The sequence below is a fragment of the Paroedura picta genome, chromosome 17, assembly GCF_049243985.1.
Source record: "Paroedura picta isolate Pp20150507F chromosome 17, Ppicta_v3.0, whole genome shotgun sequence".
In the NCBI taxonomy this organism is placed as follows: Eukaryota; Metazoa; Chordata; class Lepidosauria; order Squamata; family Gekkonidae; genus Paroedura; species Paroedura picta.
In genome coordinates, this window is record NC_135385.1 from 11,684,148 (window position 1) to 11,699,671 (window position 15,524).

Here is a 15,524-nt window from a genome sequence, read left to right on the forward strand (position 1 = left end):
CGTCCATCTTGCACACTGAAGATTCCCTAGTTCCGTCTCTGGCAAACTCAGCTTGAAAAGAGTCTCAAGCAGCCCGGACTGACAAAAAGCTTCCTTCGCCCGGGAGTCAAGGCCGATTGGAGCGTTGGCATGAACTGCCTTGTAAACTACCCTTATAATTTTGCAGCCTCCGGGCGGGCAGGATGCTCTCAAAGACTACGGGGGGAGGCGGAGCTTGCTGTGATCCAGCCGGGCACTTTGGCGGCTCAACCGACAGGTGAGCTCGGATGCCAAGATAAATGGAGGATGATGAGATCTTGAGTGCTCCTCCACCATACAGCCAGAACCCCGCACAGCCCCCCTCTCCATCCGGGCAGCCCGGTGGCCCCCACTGCCTGCAGCTTCAAGTAGTAAGTACAATCAAAAAACATCTTAATCCCGAAGGCTGAAAAATACACCTGGTTCCTCAATTTCTCAGGGTGGCTTTCTGAGTTAGGAAGTTCGGCAAGGCCTGAGAAACGTGATTACCACCGGTAATAACGGCAGGGTGAGGGGAGAGCGCACTTTCACTTACCCATTGATGGACGTCCGAGACATAAAGAGGCTAAAAACGGAGGAGACAAAGGAGTGATAAAGCTGAATGAAGAGCCAGCCGGATTTCTCAATGCTGTTGTTTAGGAAGATCTGTGTTCCTTGGTCAAGGTAGCTCTGGACGAAGACCGGCTGGAGGGAGTCACACAGCTGTTCTGTATTGCACAAGTACCACTGCCAAGGGAAACACACAAACACATCAGAAAGCAGTACCTTTCATGCTTCAGCACTGCTCAACTACAGGCATGCAAGGGCTCGTGTCAAGGAGAGCGACCCAGATTTCCTAGGGGAGTGTGCCGCGGTGATCTATTGTTGCTCGTTGGCTCCTTCCAGGAGGTCAAAGCGCCCCTCGCTCAGTTGAGACCTCGTAGAACAGGGGTAGTCAAACTGCGGCCCTCCAGATGTCCATGGACTACAATTCCCAGGAGCCCCTGCCAGCATTCGCTGGCAGGGGCTTCTGGGAATTGTAGTCCATGGACATCTGGAGGGCCGCAGTTTGACTACCCCTGTCGTAGAACGTACGATTTGCGATCGGGGTCGAGATGTGGCCGCTGAATTGCAGAACCTGAGACCTTGCAAAGGAGGATAACAAAAGCAGATCAACAACCTGCAGCGTGATAGATGGAATTGGCAGAAAGTGTGGATGATCACCCCCTTGCAAACAGGGACAAAGCAGAATGATATCAGCTAGATATCAGGAAAACAATGTTCACAGAGTAACTCAGCAGTGGAATTGGCTGCCTATGGAGGTGGGGAGCTCCCCCTCCCTGGTGGTCTTCAGGCAGCCGCTGGACAGATATTTATTCTGGATGCTTGAGGCTGATCCTGCACTGAGCAGGGGGTGGGACTAGATGGCCTGTTTGGCCCCTTCCGACTCTATGATCCTATGATTCTATGCCGCATCCTATAAATGGCAACACAGGCCCACAGAGTGCGGGATGTACAAATCTGTCCAGGGGGATATACTGTTTCATTTGCTGACTTACTGCCCAGTGCAAAAAGGATCTAGGGGCCTTAGTAGGCCAAACACTGGGCATGAGTGAGCAGTGTAACACGGTGGATAAAAAGGCAAATGGGATTTAGGGCTCTATCAAAAAAAAGCACAGTGTACAGATCACATGAGGTGATGGTTCTGCTTTACTCTGCTCTGGTTAGACCTCAGGTGGAGAACTGTGTTCAGTTTCGGGCACCACAATTGAAGACAGATGGAGAGAAACTGGAGCGTGTCCAGAGGAGGGCAACAAAGAGGGTGAGGGGTTTGGAGACCAAGACATATGAAGAAAGGTTGGGGGAGCTTGGTCTGTTTAGCCTGGAGAGAAGGCAACTAAGAAGCGGAATGATAACCATCTTCAAGTACTTGAAAGGATGGAGCAGTTGTTTTCTGTAGCCCCAGAGTGTCGGACCAGAACCAATGGGAAGAAATTAATGCAAAAGAAATTCCATCTAAACATCCGGAAGAAGTTCCTGACAGTGAGAGCGGTTCCTCAGTGGAACAGGCTTCCTCAGGACGTGGTGGGTTCTCAGTCTTTGGAAGTTTTTAAACAGAGGCTGGAGAGCCATCTGACAGAAAGGTTGATTTTATGGACTTAGGCAGATTGGGAGTGGGTGGGCAGAAAGGGATGTGCCAGTGTTTGTCTCTTGTGGCCCTTTCTTGCATGCCCAGGGAAATGCTGATCGCCACTTTGGGGCCAGGAGGTGAACTTCCTCCAGGCCAAGCTGGTCAAAGATTCTGGTTTGAGGGGCATCATCTGGGCATGGAATTGGGGTCACTGTGGTTGGGCAGGTAGTTGTGAATTTCTTGCATTGTCCAGGGGGTTGGACTAAACGACTCTTGAATTATCTTCCAGCCCTATGCTTCTATGTTTGCTTTTGGTGTCTCCCCCCACCCCCCACCCCCAGAGTGAAGATCGCATTGGCCAAACAACACATGGAGTACTGTGTAGCTGTGGACAAAACTGGGAGGGTGCTGGGGAGAGCGATGAGGATGACCCAGGGCCTGGGGACCCAGCCCTGTGAGGAAAGGCTGAGGGACTTGGGAACGTTCAGCCTGGAGAAGAGGAGGCTGAGAGGGGACAGGAGGGCTCTCTTGAAGGATCGGAAAGGTGGTCACTTGGAGGAGGGCAGGGAGAGGTTCCTGTCAGCAGCAGAGGAGAGGACCTGCAGTAGTCTCTTTAAACTACATGTAGAACAATATCGGCCCCTTCCAATTCTAGGGTTCACTGAGCAGAGACTTGGGTTTTTGGACTTCCTAGAGACCAGGAAGGCCTGGAGGATCATTGCCCATGGGGTCGCGATGGGTCGGACACGACTTCGCACCTAACAACAACAAGAGACCAGCCAGAGGGAATGGGGAGCTTGCCAAGTCTATACCTTCACCCCTCGGGTTGTTCTGATTCCTGGTCCAGCATCTACATGCTCGAGCATCCCCTGAGAATATCCAAATGAACCATTTTTGTCCCCATCTTCTATCAAAGGTGCCTTTTCAGCTGGGCTTTCTGGCAGCTTACTTTATGGCAGCTTTACAGCCGTTCTTGCCGCAACGCGATTCAATTAAGGATCCTTTTCAGTGACTTGCCGTGTGCTGTTCTACCTGGGGCTGCTCAGGCCTCAAAGCCCAAACTAGAAACGAGGGCACGGCGACCCTGCTCCGGCTGTTTGTTTGGAAACGTCCAGGCCGTTCCCAGCCGATGTTCTCTGGGCGAAAATACGCAGCAGTTAATGAAAAACCTCTCGCGCCTTCCCGTCTGTGTTGGTTGGTTTTGTTTTAAAGTGCCTGGCATCGTGCTGCATTTAAATAAAATCTGACCATCGACCCGGCCAACCTGTTGCGCTCCTCGAGGAATTAAAATGTAAATCACGCCGTAGTGAGACTTTTACGAATTCGTGACGTGCGGGAAAACAACGACGACAATAAAGCTACTCGTGGCTGGATTTCTGCTTCATAAAGAAAATGTTTCCGTTTAATTGGAGCGGGTTCTTTTATTTATCGACTAGATTTCTATCTTGCCCTCCCAGCCAGCCTGCTTGTAGAAACCAAGGCAGCTATCTGGAACGATCCATGTAAGGCACGGCGTGTGGTAAATAACTGCCTGTAAACGGCAATTATAATGCAATTATAATTGTACAATTAAAATGCAAGGAGATGATTGGGGGAGGGGAGAGAGAACTGACTCATGCCTCCTGTAGCATGCTCAGTCCTCACTCCAGAGAGATTTTGAAAAGTGGGTTTCAATTGACAAAGTGACAGCTGGGGAAGCTCTGCAGGTAGGCAGTGCCTACTTTTGTGACTGCTCAGGGCCCCCTTTTTACTGCTAGATATTTTTTTTGGTTTTGCTGTTGTCGATGGGCTAGGCCTGCAAACCTTTCAGCTTCTTTCTAGCCAGCACAAGGTCCTTCCTGGCCGACCCAGGGAACTGCTGATCGCCACTGCGGGATGGTGGGTGAATTTCCTCCAGGAAATGCCTCCAAAAGGGCCCTCCCATCCAGAGAAGCTGATGGGCAGAAGGAGCAGGATAGATAAAAAGAAATGCTTTATACCAGGAGGGGCTAAGTCAGGCCTTCTCAACCCGGGTTTCGTGAAACTCTGGAGTTTCTTGATGGTCCTGGAAGGGCTTCCTGAACGGGCGGGAGTTAAATTAGTGTTTATATAGTTTTAAAAATTGTTAAACATTTATTAGGTGAGATGACTATATATGGTCACAGGATCATAGAGTGGGAAGGGATCTCCAGAGCTATCTAGTCCATCCCCCTGCACTGTGCAGGACACCCACAACTACCTGCCCACCCTCTAAACCAAGGTCAGTACTGTCTACTCAGACTGGCAGTTGCCTTCCTGCCTCTCAGACTGAGGTCCTTCACACCACCTCCCACCTGGTGCTTTCATCTGGAGATGCCGGGGATTGAACCTACGACCCGCTGCACACCAAGCAGAAGATCTTTCCCTGAGTCACAGCCCTTTCCTTATTCTATGCAGCTACTCCAGTTTAAAATCATAGAGTGGGAAGGGACCTCCAGGGTCATCTAGTCCAACCCCCTGCGGAATGCAGGACACTCACAACTACCTGCCCACCCACCGTGACCCCAATTTCATGGCCAAGTGATCCACCCGCCACGAAAAATCTCCAGAATCCAGCCTGGCCTGGAGGGAATTCACCTACCGTCCCACAGTGGCAACCAGCAATTTCCCTGGGTAGGCAGGGAAGGGCCACAAGAGACAAACATTGGCACACCCCTTCCTGCCCACCCACTCACCAGCTGCCTAGCTTGAATTAATTTCAACCCATCGGTTCTGGTCAGACCAAACTGCTCCATCTCTGTGACAGCCTTTCAAGTATTTGAAGATGGTTATCATAGATAGGGATAAAAGTATTTGGATATGGTTATCATAGAAAGAAAGAAAGAAAGAAAGAAAGAAAGAAAGAAAGAAAGAAAGAAAGAAAGAAAGAAAGAAAGAAAGAAAGAAAGAAAGAAAGAAAGAAAGAAAGAAAGAAAGAAAGAAAGAAAGGAAGGAAGGAAGGAAGGAAGGAAGGAAGGAAGGAAGGAAGGAAGGAAGGAAGGAAGGAAGGAAGGAAGGAAGGAAGGAAGGAAGGAAGGAAGGAAGGAAGGAAGGAAGGAAGGAAGGAAGAATTTGAGTTGGTTTCTATACCCTGCTTTTTACTACCTGAGGGAGTCTCAAAGCAGCTTACAATCACCTTCCCTTCCTCTCCCCACAACAGACACCTTGTGAGGTAAGTGGGACAGAGACAGCTCTGAGAGAACAAGCTGTGAGAACAGCTCTAACAGGACTGTGACTAGCCCAAGGTCACTCCACCCTTGTGGAGGAGAGGGGAATCAAATCCAGAGTCAAAGTGCATAAGTTAATGTGTTTATAATGAAGTGGGACGATAAAGGAGTAGCTTTTGATGAACTTTTCAAAAACTCAGTTCATTTTTAGGATGCAAATGCATTTACTCTTTAAAAAAAAATATGCTCTCGATTGAACTCTTCACGCTGCTTAAAAGGAAGGGCTCAGTGGAAGAGCCTCTACTTTGAACGTCAAAGGTCCCCAAGTTCAAATCCCCGGCATCTCCAGTGAAAAGGACCAGGCAGGAGGTGACGTGAACTTGAGGCCCTGCAGAACTCCTGGCCAGCCTGAACAGCCAATACTGACCAAAACAAGGCAGCTTCAAATCCCATGCATGGAATCTTTTCAAACAGAACTACTGATATGGCTCCTCTTGGATATCTAGAAAGATACAGCAATATCGAGCAACAGGCTGGAGAGGAAGAATTGCATAGCTGTCTTGCATGCCCTGTTGAGGCAACCCCAAATGTACCGAAAAAGGACACACTCGAGAGGCGCGGAAGCCGACCACGCCTTTCCAGGGAGAGTCTTACCCAACTACACACACCATTAAAATATTCGGTGCACGGTTTACGCAAATGTGCAAAATGTCTCATGCTGCCTTGGCTGAAGGATTCTTGAATCCTCGACCGGACTCGACGCCCTCTGGCATCTCGTTGGCAGCCTTGGTGGAGGACTGGCAGTCCTGGCCTAATGGCCGCGATTGAAAACGCTGGCAGGGGCTCATGGGAATTGTAGTCCATGGCCATCTTGAGGACCACAGGTTGACTACCCCTGATTTAGGGTAATTTGATATCTTACCGTTTTTCCAGCTACGCCAAGCTAGGCTACTAGCGCCCTACCTGTCCCTGGAACACCTGTCTACCTGATCTATGCAGTGTCAGTTCCAGATTAGACTTATGTAACTCGCTCTACACAGGCCTTCCCTTATCTCTGACCCAGAAATTGCAACGGGTACAAAACTAGTAAGTCATCTTGGAGGGCCCGTGTCCAGACTTGAGAATACGGCTAATTTCCTACAGTTCATTCGTCAGGTTTACGCGTCGGGTTAAAAAGGTAAAGGTAAAGGTATCCCCTGTGCAAGCACCGAGTCATGTCTGACCCTTGGGGTGACGCCCTCCAGCGTTTTCATGGCAGACTCAATACGGGGTGGTTTGCCACTGCCTTCCCCAGTCATGACCGTTTACCCCCCAGCAAGCAAGCTGGGGACTCATTTTACCGACCTCGGAAGGGTGGAAGGCTGAGTCAACCCTGAGCTGGCTGCTGGGATTGAACTCCCAGCCTCATGGGCAAAGCTTTCAGGCGGCTGCCTTACCACTCTGCGCCACAAGAGGCTCTTGGTTACAATGGGAATTTTGCCTGATTTATGGATTACCCTCAATCAATTTTCTTTTGTATAATGCCAATAAAGGTCTTATGCCAGGGGTAGTCAAACTGCGGCCCTCCAGATGTCCATGGACTACAATTCCCAGGAGCCCCCTGCCAGCGAGCTGGCAGGGGATTCCTGGGAATTGTAGTCCATGGATATCTGGAGGGCCGCAGTTTGACTACCCCTGTCTTATGCTGCTGCTAAAAGTAGATTGGGCTGACAGCAACCAGTGTCACTGCTAGATCCCGATGTTGGCAACGTAGGTCTGGGAGGGCAAGCTCCTAGCCTCCTGTTCCCAACTTCCTCCAGAGGCAGAATCCCAGCATAAGAATGAAAAACAGACAGGTTTGCTTGCTAGTTGACACCCTTATGCCACTGTTGAGGTTGCCGAACAAGCCTAACCTATGGAGATTGGAAATTAGGCCTCGGAAAGTGTGGTTTTGCTTCCTTCATCTCTCACAACGATGACACACACGCCACCTCCAACCGGGAAAGGGCGGAGGCAAGACTAGAGACGAGGTCAGGACAAAGTGATGAGGGATGCCAGGGAATTGAGCAAAAAGGCGGGAACAGGCACAGAGAAGTGGCCAAATTGCACTGGCCACTTTACTTTTGCTAGTTAGGCCGCCAGCACAGAACTGAACACACCGCTGAGCCTGCTGCCACCAGGGCCGGAGCCCAGATCTTGGCGCAAGTGAAATGGCACTGAAATTAGGCAAGGGCTTTCCAGCAATCCTGCGCGTGGACGCAACCTGGGCTGGACAAGAAATGTGACTGCAACAGGAAGTAGCAGCTGCATGACAAAACCAATATTGCAAACCCAGAAGCCGCCATTGTTCTCCTGGCGTTATGTAACCAGGAAATGGTTCACTTTTACAAGACACTGCTGCTGCAGGGAGGTTGGGAAATCTGGGTTCTGGTTCCACCTGCCCAAAACCTCCACCTGTCGCTACTTTGGATTTTATTGGCTGCTCCCAAAGGAGCTGCATGGAAGGTCAAAACCTCCTGCCCTACCTCACTGAAAGGTGACCTGATAGAAAAGGAAAGCCTCAAATCATTCAGATGGTTTCCCCCGAGTTATGCGACTCTTCACTTCACAGCAAAACAAAATCAGAGTCCAGTGGCCCCTTTAAGACCTCTCGAAAGCTCACGCCCTGAATTAACCTTTGTGGGTCTTAAAGGGGCCACCGGACTCTCATTTTGTTTTGCTGTGCTGCTTCAGACCAACACGGCTTGAATCTAGCTTTGCTTTACGTTTTGAAAACCTTTGCCATCGACCATCCCAAAGACTACCAAATTATCTCAGTCATCGCAAGGACGGTAGAGTGGCAAAGCTACCCACACTGCACAGCTCTGCAAGGAATAACATGGCGATATTTCTGGTTCCTAGGCATCGACCGGGCTCCCAAGCGTCCTGGATTTTCCCAGCCCAGAGAAGAGGCAGAGATATGAACACTTGTGAAGCTGCTTTCTACTGAGTCACACCATCAAGGTCGATATTGTTAACTCTGACCGGCAGCAACTCTCCAAAATCTCAGACTGAGGTCTTTCCCATCATCTCCTACTTCCTCCTTTTCAATGGAGATGCCGGGGATTGAACCAGGGACTTCTAAATGCCCGGCAGATGCTCTCCCACTGAGCCATAGACCCAGAAGCCCCTAGGTCAGTGGTTCTCAACCTGGGGGTTGGGACCCCTTTGGGGCATTAGGAAGGTTAAGAACCACTGTCCTAGGCTTATCAAGATAGTCCTAAACTAACAAAAATCAGGTTAGGAAGGACCAGGAAGTAGCCTTGCTTTGCCCAGCTTACTCGGTGCATGTTTGTTTAACTTATATTGCAAAAGACATAAAGATACCTTGCTGATTGAGACAGTTCCTCTTTCCGAACAGAGGCCACGCTTGTTCTTGCCAGCTGAAAGGCTGACCGGGCCATCCTAGGCAGAGCTGTGCCTTTCAAGTGCAGAAGAAGCCAATCACAGAATCATAGATTTGGAAGGGACCTCCTGGGTCATCTAGTCCAACCCCCTGCACTATGCAGGACACTCACAACCCTATCCTATAATGTACTAGAAGTTTCTTCTGCTTCAGACCTGGATAGAATATGTGCATATGCACATTTTGTGGTCCTAGGTCATTTGGTGCACCCAGTTGTATTTCTGGTTAGTTTGGGACTCGGTGGTGGTAAACAAAAACGTTCACCATTCCCGTTTCCTTTATTCCTTGCATGGAAACCGCCCCCCCTTCTATCCTTCTTACAGCTTAATCTCAGAAAATGTACATGCCAGTTCAGAGACCCATCTTCCACAGAGACTTTCTACTCTTTCTGATTTCGGGTTTTTTTGTGTTCCCACCTCTTCTACCCCATGTATCTAGACTTCTCCCCAGCAGTGCATGCCCTTCCTAGATGAACCTTCATACACAAAAGAAATACTTCTAGGTTATTTTCATAGCACGCTTTGAGCCCTCAAAAGGCTTCACAGATATTCTCTTTATAATAGTGTGTGTATGTGTATAGACACAATTATTGTATGTGTGTATTATATGGCAAGCCTTAGACCAGGGATAGTCAACCTGTGGTCTTCCAGATGTTCATGGACTACAATTCCCATGAGCCCCTGCCAGCGTCTGCCACAGGTTGACTACCCCTGCCTTAGACCACCTAATGAGTTCATAGCATGGACAAGATTTGCTCCATTCAAGAAATATTGTCACCACCTTCTCCTAATCAAATCTTGCATAAAAGAGCACTCATTCAGACACCCGCCCTGTTCCCTTCCTGGTTGCAGGAGCTGCGGCACAGTGGGAAGAGAACCTGCTCAACAGGCAGTAAGTTACGGGTTCAATTCCTCCATTACAAGGACCGAGTGAAGGGAAAGACCAGACAGCCCAGACCTGAACAAACCAAAGATAACAAAAATAGTGTCCAATAGCACCTTTAAGACCAAGAAAGATTTATAAATCTAAAAAGAAAGATTAATAAATCTTTCTTGGCCTTAAAGGTGCTTTTGGATTTTCGTGGTGCCACTTCAGACCAACACGGCCACCCACTGGAACCCAACCAAAGATAAAGGCACCACTGGGTATTCAAACAAGATACTTAATATGGAGGGTCCATAGTTGAGTGGCGGAGCAACTGGCTGGCATGTAGAAAGGTCCCGGGTTCGGTTCCTGGCATTCTCAGGTAAGGAAAAAGCAAGAAAAAACTTAGCAAACAAGGACTCCCTGAAGAGCGGCTGCCGGTCAGCGCAGACAACACCCAACCCAACTGCCCAACTCTCTGTCTCAGTAGAAGGCAGCCAGCACACAACTAAATGGCCTCAGTGGACACGACCCCTGTCAGAAGACAGACCACCCCCCCAAAAAAAAAACACACACACACAAAAGCCTCCCCCACCCCCCACAATAATCCTTTCCCCAGAGCCCCCTGGACCTGCCTGGCTGGGCTCTGGGGCAACCTGGGCGCCATCCCAAGCCCCTCTCCCCCGAAGTAAGCCCATGCTAGCCAATGGGCTTACTCCCAGGAAGGAGCCTTTCGGGTTCCAGCCTGCCCCTGTTAAGCAGGGACCTCCCGGCTGGTGCAGACAGGGGGGAAGGTTTGGGGGGGCTGTTTGGGGCTGGGCGGGGGAGCCCCCCTTTTTTGGGGGGTGGGTGGGTTGGGGGGGCGGCCTACCTGGTGGTTCTCCTTGAGGCCCGGCTCCGCCTGGCTGTGGCTGCCCATCATGTTGGCGTAGAGAGACCGGGATAAAGGGCTCCGGAGGTACCTGGCAGGGCCAGCCCACATCCTCCTCCTCAGCGCCCACAGAGACAAGGTGCAGCAGCCCAGCCAGGCCAGGCAGAGTCTCATCGGGGGGTTGCGAGGAAGGAAGGAGGGAGGGACCAGGGGGGGGGGCCAGGCCGGCCTCACCCCCGCCCGCCACCGGCGCCTCCGCCTCGCTCCTCCGCCATGGCGGCCGCAGCAGACCGCGAGCTCCCCGCCGGCGCCCGCGGCAGACACTGGGAGGACGGGCCCGGAACGCGAGGCGCGCGCCCGCAGGACCCGCCCGGACGGGGTTGACGGGGACACCCGCCGAGGCCGCGGCCCGCTCCTGGCCCGCTCCCCCCCAGCCTCGCGCGCACGCCGGGCGCGAGCGGGACGCGCCGCAGCCAATCAGGGAGCGCGGCGCGGGGGCGCCGGGTTCGAAAAGCTCCGCCCTCTCTCTCTCTCCGGCGGGACACGCCCCTTTCGCCTGGGACACGGGGTCTTGCTGTGGTCTGTGGCTCTCCAGCGGTCCGTGGACTACAGTTCCCATGAGCCCCTGGGAGCATGCGCTCATGGGAGCTGTAGTCCATGGGCCGCTGGAGAGCTAGTTTGGCCACCCCTCTAGAAAAAAATTAATGATGAAAAAAAAAATAATATCGCGTCTCCTCAAAAAATATCTAAAACATGAAAAAAAAAAACAGCAATATTCTAGAATTCGTTTTTTAAAAAATTGTATAGCATGTCTCTTTAAATATGTATATCTGGAACTTGAAAAAAATAGGTATATTGTCTGTTTAAAATAAGTCTAGAACACGAACCCTTAAGTAAGGTGACCGGATTGTCCCACTTTTGGAGGGACATCTGGGGGCACCTGGCAAATTGTACTTATGTTGCAAGTAAAAATATATATATTTCAATGCTATTTTGGCATTGTGTTCTATGAAAAAATTTGTTGCTCCATATAGATCAATTTTTAAATCAAGAACCCCCCCTTCCCCCTGCTCAATGGTGTCCCGTTTTACCAATGTTAAAATCTGGTCACCTTACCCTTAAGACCAAGCAAACCAATACCGCGCCCAAATCTCTGAAGGGACGGCACATCAGTTGTGCAAGGTTTGAGTCGATCCATGCCTCTGCTGTTGTTGTGTGGAAAAAGAATTCAGCACCTTGAATTAACAACAAGTCTTGAGGGTCTAATACAAACTTACACTTAAACACCAAGTCATGCACTTGGTGGTCTCCCACCCCAGTAAAAACCAAGGCTGACCCTAGAGCAGGGGTAGTCAACCTGTGGTCCTCCAGATGTCCATGGACTACCATTCCCATGAGCCCCTGCCAGCAGGGGCTCATGGAATGGTAGTCCATGGACATCTGGAGGACCACAGGTTGACTACCCCTGCCCTAGAGCAATGCTTCAGTCCAACAAGGCCAACAAGTTTAATTCTGCGAATAAAGATTGTGTCTGCATTCATAGGAAAATTTATACCCCAAATTAAACTTCGTGGTCTTAAGGGTGACTTGGGATTCAAACCTTGTTCTGAGGCTGACCCTGTTTAAGGAATGAGTTCATTTAACAAAGTACACGTCAGCTCCCAAAATGTTTGTGCTGTGGTCACGGGCAGTCCTATGCAGAGCAGAGGGCGTGGTGAGTGCTGCCAAGTTTATTCTGACTCAATAGTTATCCTTATGAATTAATAGTCTTCAAAACAGCCTCCTGTTAACCACCTTGGTCGGGTTTTGTCAGCTAAAGGCTGAAGCTTCTTTGACGGAATCACTTCATCTTGTGGGTCCTCCTCATTTCCTACCTTCAACTATTCCTAGCATTATTCCCTTTTGCAGCAATTTTGTCTTATAATGGGGCCAAAATACAATCGCCTCTGTTGAATCATTTTAGTTTCTAGGGAGAGTTCAGGCTTGTTTTGGCCTCAAGCCCACTGATTTATCTTTCTAGCGGCCTGTGGAGTCTGTAAATCTCTCCTCCCACACGTCAAGTGAATCGTCTTTCTTCCTGCCTTACTCCACTGTCCACCTTTCACACCCATAATGCCACGGCATGAATTAACTTGATCTTGGTCACCGGTGACACACCCGTAGAATTAAGAATCTTTTTTAGTTCCTTCCTGGTTGCGGCCTTCCCGGTCTCCATCTCCATCTGATTTCTTGGGCTGCAGTCTCCCTTTTGGCTGATGGGGCCAAGGAACAGCAAAACTTGAACAATTTCAATTTCCTCGTTGTCCGAGGCAGAGTAATTGTGGTCTTAATGGCTGAGAGACTGGAACTAGCCTTACACAGAATCACACAATTGGGTAGTCTTGGAGGTGGTGCAAGACTCCTTTTAGTTGTAACTTTTATAGTCGCGGTGTGTTCTCTGCACATGCTCGAAGGTACACACAAGACACTTGTCAGCTGTTACTTCCAGCCTTCTAGGTGCTTGTTGATTTGGAACATGAGCAATACTGGAAGGGAAGGATTTTGCGACGGCTCTCAGGTGCAGACTTCAGAGGGAGAGAGGCCAAAACCCTAACATCCTTTCGGTCTCTACTTTACTGCTGTCCCGTTGATGTGCAAAATGCTATATTTGCAGAATCTTCCTTCGATTCTGACCCCCCCTCTCTTGTACACATTGGCAGACTCTCCATCTTGGCATCAAGAGAGCTGGACATGATTACTGCATCTCTCGCCATCCCAGTTAGTTAGAACAGATTTGTGCTCCCTCCCTTTCCACTAGGCCCAGGGGTAGTCAAACTGTGCCCCTCCAGATGTCCATGGACTACAATTCCCATGAGCCCCTGCCAGCATTCGCTGGCAGGGGCTCATGGGAATTGTAGTCCTTGGACATCTGGAGGGCCGCAGTTTGAATACCCCTGCACTAGCCTATCTAGAAATGTATTTCTTGTAATAGTCTACATTAGTTTGAAAGACTACGTTTCTTGTTTTGATTTATTTATTTGTTTGTTTATTTATTTATCCTTCGCCTCTCCCCAGAGGCCTGAGGTGAGTTACAAGCATATAAACCCCCCCCACTGAAACCATGCAATAAAACATATAAAAACAAATCATATACAATTCCCCACATAATTAAAACAAGACAAGATGTGGCAAAAACACAGCTCATATCTACACCGCCCCGTAGTAACCCACTATAGAGGGGGGGGGGGAGAACAGAGGGTGCCAGATGGACTACGCTACTGCCACTGTAAGGGGGGGGGGCAGATCGTCCATGCCAGCACATACAGACCACATGGCTTCTGCTGCTGCTTTGAGCCATTGTGCGCTCTGCTAAATACAGGAATATGACCCCAGTATTCCAGCAAGATGCAGTGGAAGATAGGATTCAGTTAATATGCTGCCTGGCGCGGTCAGGTGTGCTGCTGGTGCTGCTACACTGTGCTGAGTCTGGAAGAAAACCTTGACCAGGAACAGCTGTTGGATGCAGGTTTTACTGAAGCTGAGGGGGCTGCACTGTAAGGAATCCACCCAGGGGTTAATAGCTAGAGAGTTAGCAGAACAGAGAAAGTCCAAAATCAAACTGAAGAGTTAATGCTAAGAAGTCAGGAGGCCAACAAGGAGGGTCCAGAGTCAAGGTTGTTGCTACCAGTCCGGGCTTGTCAGGGAGTTCAGGAACAAGAGGCTCCATCAGAAACTTGCATTCCTTGTGCTTGCATGGGAGTCATTCTGCAATCACTCACTGTCAACAGGATCCTTTGCACACCAGCGGCTCAGTAAGTGTGCTGAGCGCCTCTTCTGCAGCACGAGCCTAAGTTACACTGGGAGAGTCTGACTCCTTGGGCAAATCTGAGCTGCCTCATTCAGTCCAGGTGTCGTGATCCTAGGAACATAGCTTGATGTTTCTGATTGAGACAGCTGGCTGCATTCCTTCATCCACTGAGCTCAGCTTTTTCACCAGCTTCATGGGATGAACTATCACTGCAAGGGGATCACGTCACACTTAATTTAACTGCTTATAGAGTTCCACTGTCTTCACTTGACAAGCACAGTTCTAATTTTCCAGTTCCTTCCTCCTGCCCCATCCCAGTGCCTCGTCTGGTCCTATTATTGGCTTTTGGACATTCGTTTTAAAAGTTCTCAGCGTTTTGCTCCTCTGTTCACTTTCAGATTTTGCTTCCAACCGCTTAATTCTCCGAGCCTGAGCACCTTGTCTCAAGCACGTCAGTGGAGCGATGCCTGCACATGGACATTCGAGCACCATCGCTAGGAGGGTGGCACAAGGTCCTTTAATGCAGGGGTAGTCGATCTGTGGTCCTCCAGATGTCCGCGGACTACAATTCCCATGAGCCCCTGCCAGCAAATGCTGGCAGGGGCTCATGGGAATCGTAGTCCATGGTTGACTACCCCTGCTTTAATGTGCCACGTATTTTAACGTGATAGACTGCCAATACCTACTTGGTAGAATGAGATAACTGGGGACCTCGTGTTTATGATTTCAATTGTGATTTGCAAGCCACCTTGAGTCATGAGGGAAGGCAAGGATATTTGAGTAAAGAGGTAACAATGCAGTGCAGGGCCTTTTGTTTTATGGCACAGTTCCACAGGGCCTGCAAGACACAGCTCTTCAGCCAGGCATATAGTTGAAGCCAGCACATACGGAAGATCTCGGAATGTCATATTGGCCTTCCCTGCTAATCTGGTTCTCTCCTCCTATTCCCCCCCCCCCCAGTGCTGCTAGTCTCTAGTGAGTTTTAAATGTATTTATATGTTATGGTTTTATTGTTTACTAGAAATAAAGCCCGCTGTAGTTTTAATACAGCCGGCGGTAGAGCCGCGGCCCCCCCATCAGCGGCCTTCTCCCGGCAGCTGGAGCGGCCTCGCTGTGTCTGTATCCTGAACCTACTTCCCATCAACTTCATCAGATGCCTTCAAGTTCTAGTATTATGTGTGTGAGAGAGAGTTCTCCATGCACAGAATAGGGGAAGTGAATAATTTTATAAGCGTCTATCATGTAGCCCCTTTCCCCGTGGTCCTTTCTCTAAACTGGGAACAGAC

The 15,524-nt window shown here is 49.8% G+C and overlaps 1 protein-coding gene across 2 annotated transcripts in view; it reads right to left on the minus strand.

The window, feature by feature from the left end:
* Window positions 1-10,883, minus strand: part of METTL9 (methyltransferase 9, His-X-His N1(pi)-histidine) — a 32,528-nt gene extending 21,645 nt beyond the window's left edge. Inside the window, exons 1-2 of one of the 2 annotated variants that reach the window (XM_077316335.1) lie at window positions 10,452-10,883; window positions 554-744 (exon numbers count right to left, since the gene is read on the minus strand). In XM_077316335.1, coding sequence (XP_077172450.1) covers window positions 554-744; window positions 10,452-10,625 — 365 coding nt within the window. In that variant the 5' untranslated portion in view covers window positions 10,626-10,883. The remainder of the gene's footprint in view (window positions 1-553; window positions 745-10,451) is intronic. The other variant, XM_077316334.1, reaches the window with a different exon arrangement.
* Between the last annotated feature and the right edge of the window lie 4,641 nt (window positions 10,884-15,524).